Genomic DNA, 2,500 nt, shown 5'->3' on the forward strand with positions numbered 1-2,500 from the left:
CGAGCAGCAGCTCATAGCTGAATGAATCAGAGTTGGACTCGTTTTATTTTTCAATTTTCAGTGAACAAAATGTCCGTTTTTATACTAGAGACGTTAAAGCCATCTGAGACGTTTAAACTGTCTCGATACGACTTAAACGTCTAGTATAAAAACGGTAAATGAGACAGACGCCTTTAACGTCTGACGGATTTAACGTCTTTTCGTAAGAGCGTCTTAACGGCGCTCGTAACGGACAGCCTTAACGCCTCAGACGTTAATAAAGGCTAAGTAAAAAAAAAAAATAAAGGCTAAGTAACTGCCAACTCAAATGGCGGGAAAATCGGATACGATTTTTTCGTATCAGGGCTGTGATTGGTCGCACGATATTTTTTACTAGTGAGAAAAATCGTATACCAAATACGATTGCTTCCCATGAAAGAGAGGCGATTTTTATTCGAGGCGTTTTATCGTGAGTAAATCTAAGTACTTATATAATTTAATAGTCACATTTATTTTTTACATAGCTGTATTTGTTTTATATGAAACAAAGCTACTTACTGAAAATGGGTATTTTTGCGACACCGACGAAAACATATCTTGAAATGGTCTATAAACTACAACACAAACACTAAGTAAATAAAATAAAATATGTGTAACGGTTTAGCGTTTGTTTTAAGTCTCCGTGTCCCGTGACTCAGCCAAGATAGAATACCTCCACCTCATCAGGTGTGAAGTACTGAGTTCCAGCCAGGATTGTGTACTTGCTTTGTACTCCACTTGGAACAGAGTAGGAGTCGCCGTGACCAAAGGATGTGTATGATTTAGTGTTGCTGTTTGCATTGTTAACAATGCTGATGTCGAACCCATAACCAAATGTTGGTCCATAACCTGAGTTCCTGTAAATTGCATATTGTGAACTTTTCACCATGCTCTTAAACGGTCCAAGACCTTCCTTGTTCCGAAGAGAGAATATGAAGGCATTGGAAGATGAACCATAACTGCTACTGGTATCTGAATAACAGGAAAATAAAAACAGAAACATTTATTACGGAGAAAACGCAAACACATGAAAAGTTCCATTACACATCTACCTTGATTTATAGAAAGGTGGCTTTCGGGGTGTTAAGGAATGTATGGGGTTTCTTTTTTTTAGGACAAGGAGAAATGTTCGGCTTTCTACCAATGAAATGTTGCCCTGTTTAATGTAGTGATTTCAATTTAAAATGTTTTCCTTTCTTCCTCTGTGTCCCCCCCACCCCCTACTTTGATACAATGAATTTGTATAAAATAAATAAATATATTTATATCAATTAATGAATTAGTTAATTAATCAATCAATCAAGTAATTATGTATTACATAGACAATATGGAATGTGTATATAATAACATTTTTATAAAAAAAGCATATGAAATACCGAGTAATCTAATAATGTGGAGCAATTTCACAAAACCTTTTCATAACACGCATATTTTAAATTTCTCATTTGATCTGCCTGTTTACTTTGTTTAAATTTTGGTCACTGTTACTCTCTTAGAGTTCTGGATGGGGTTAACTGGCCTGAAAATTAGCCAACATCTAACAGCTGATTGACACCTTTTTTTAAACTGACAGTTGAAACAATTTGAAGAAAGTATTAAGTGGGAAAGCAGAATTTTGAAAAAGGCATCGACAGGCGCACACAGACTCCCCTATGTGGTTTTACGTAAGCGATGCACGAGCCGTTTTAAAAGTTTTGCACTTACGAGTATGTCTTGGAGCGATTTACCTCTTTTGTAAGATATAATCGGAGGCGTTTTGTAAATTGTTTTCAGAAGTGGCTGATTATGAATGGGACTCCAATGTTGCATCAGTATTTGTTTTAAATGTTTAACCCCTGGGTGGTACGTTGTCACAAAAGGCATTATTTTGCATTTAGTTTTTTACTGTTTGTTTTTTAAGTGCCGTCTGCCTTTCGGCAAAGGAGACCTCATAAGGTTTTTTCAATTAGGCTTTTTGGATAACCATGGGAGGCGCGGTGGCCTAATGGTTAGCGCGCTCGCCTCCGAGTCGAATGGCCCGGGTTCGAGGCCTGGCCGGGGCGCTGCGTTGTGTTCTTGGGCAAGACACTTTACTCTCACAGTGCCTCTCTCCACCCAGGTGTATAAATGGGTACCGGCGAATTTTCTGCTGGGGGTAACCCTGCGATGGACTAGCATCCCATCAAGGGGGGAGTAGCAATACTCCTAGTCGCTTAATGCTACGGAAACCGGGATAAGCTCCGGCCTGTATGGGCCACTAGGCTCGAAGCAGACTTCACCTTACCTTTTTGGATAACCACGCGCTTCAAGTCGTGTTTTGAAGATACACATGGCCTCCTGGAAATTTTCTTCCGAGAAGTTTGTTCTTAGAAGTCTGACGGCTTCTCCTTTTATAAAACTTCTCTTATCACCTGGTGGGTGGCTAGAGGAATAGTGTGTATATTGAAAGGTCTCGGTCGGCTTGTAGTGGGTTTTGACGTCGAGGATAGATTTGTTTTGGAAT

The 2,500-nt window shown here is 39.2% G+C and overlaps 1 protein-coding gene and 1 pseudogene across 1 annotated transcript in view; both read right to left on the reverse strand.

Moving 5' to 3' along the window:
• Positions 1-356: 356 nt before the first annotated feature.
• Positions 357-2,500, reverse strand: part of LOC144665657 (CUB and sushi domain-containing protein 3-like) — a 546,049-nt gene continuing 543,905 nt past the window's right edge. The window contains exon 22 of the mRNA XM_078526929.1: positions 357-990. Within this exon, the coding sequence (XP_078383055.1) occupies positions 674-990 (317 nt within the window). The 3' untranslated portion in view covers positions 357-673. The remainder of the gene's footprint in view (positions 991-2,500) is intronic.
• The window catches only part of LOC144665841 (uncharacterized), a 1,669-nt pseudogene continuing 837 nt past the window's right edge, over positions 1,669-2,500 (reverse strand).

The sequence above is a fragment of the Oculina patagonica genome, chromosome 9 (genome assembly GCF_052425735.1).
Source record: "Oculina patagonica isolate OP01 chromosome 9, crgOcupat, whole genome shotgun sequence".
NCBI classification, from domain to species: Eukaryota; Metazoa; Cnidaria; class Anthozoa; order Scleractinia; family Oculinidae; genus Oculina; species Oculina patagonica.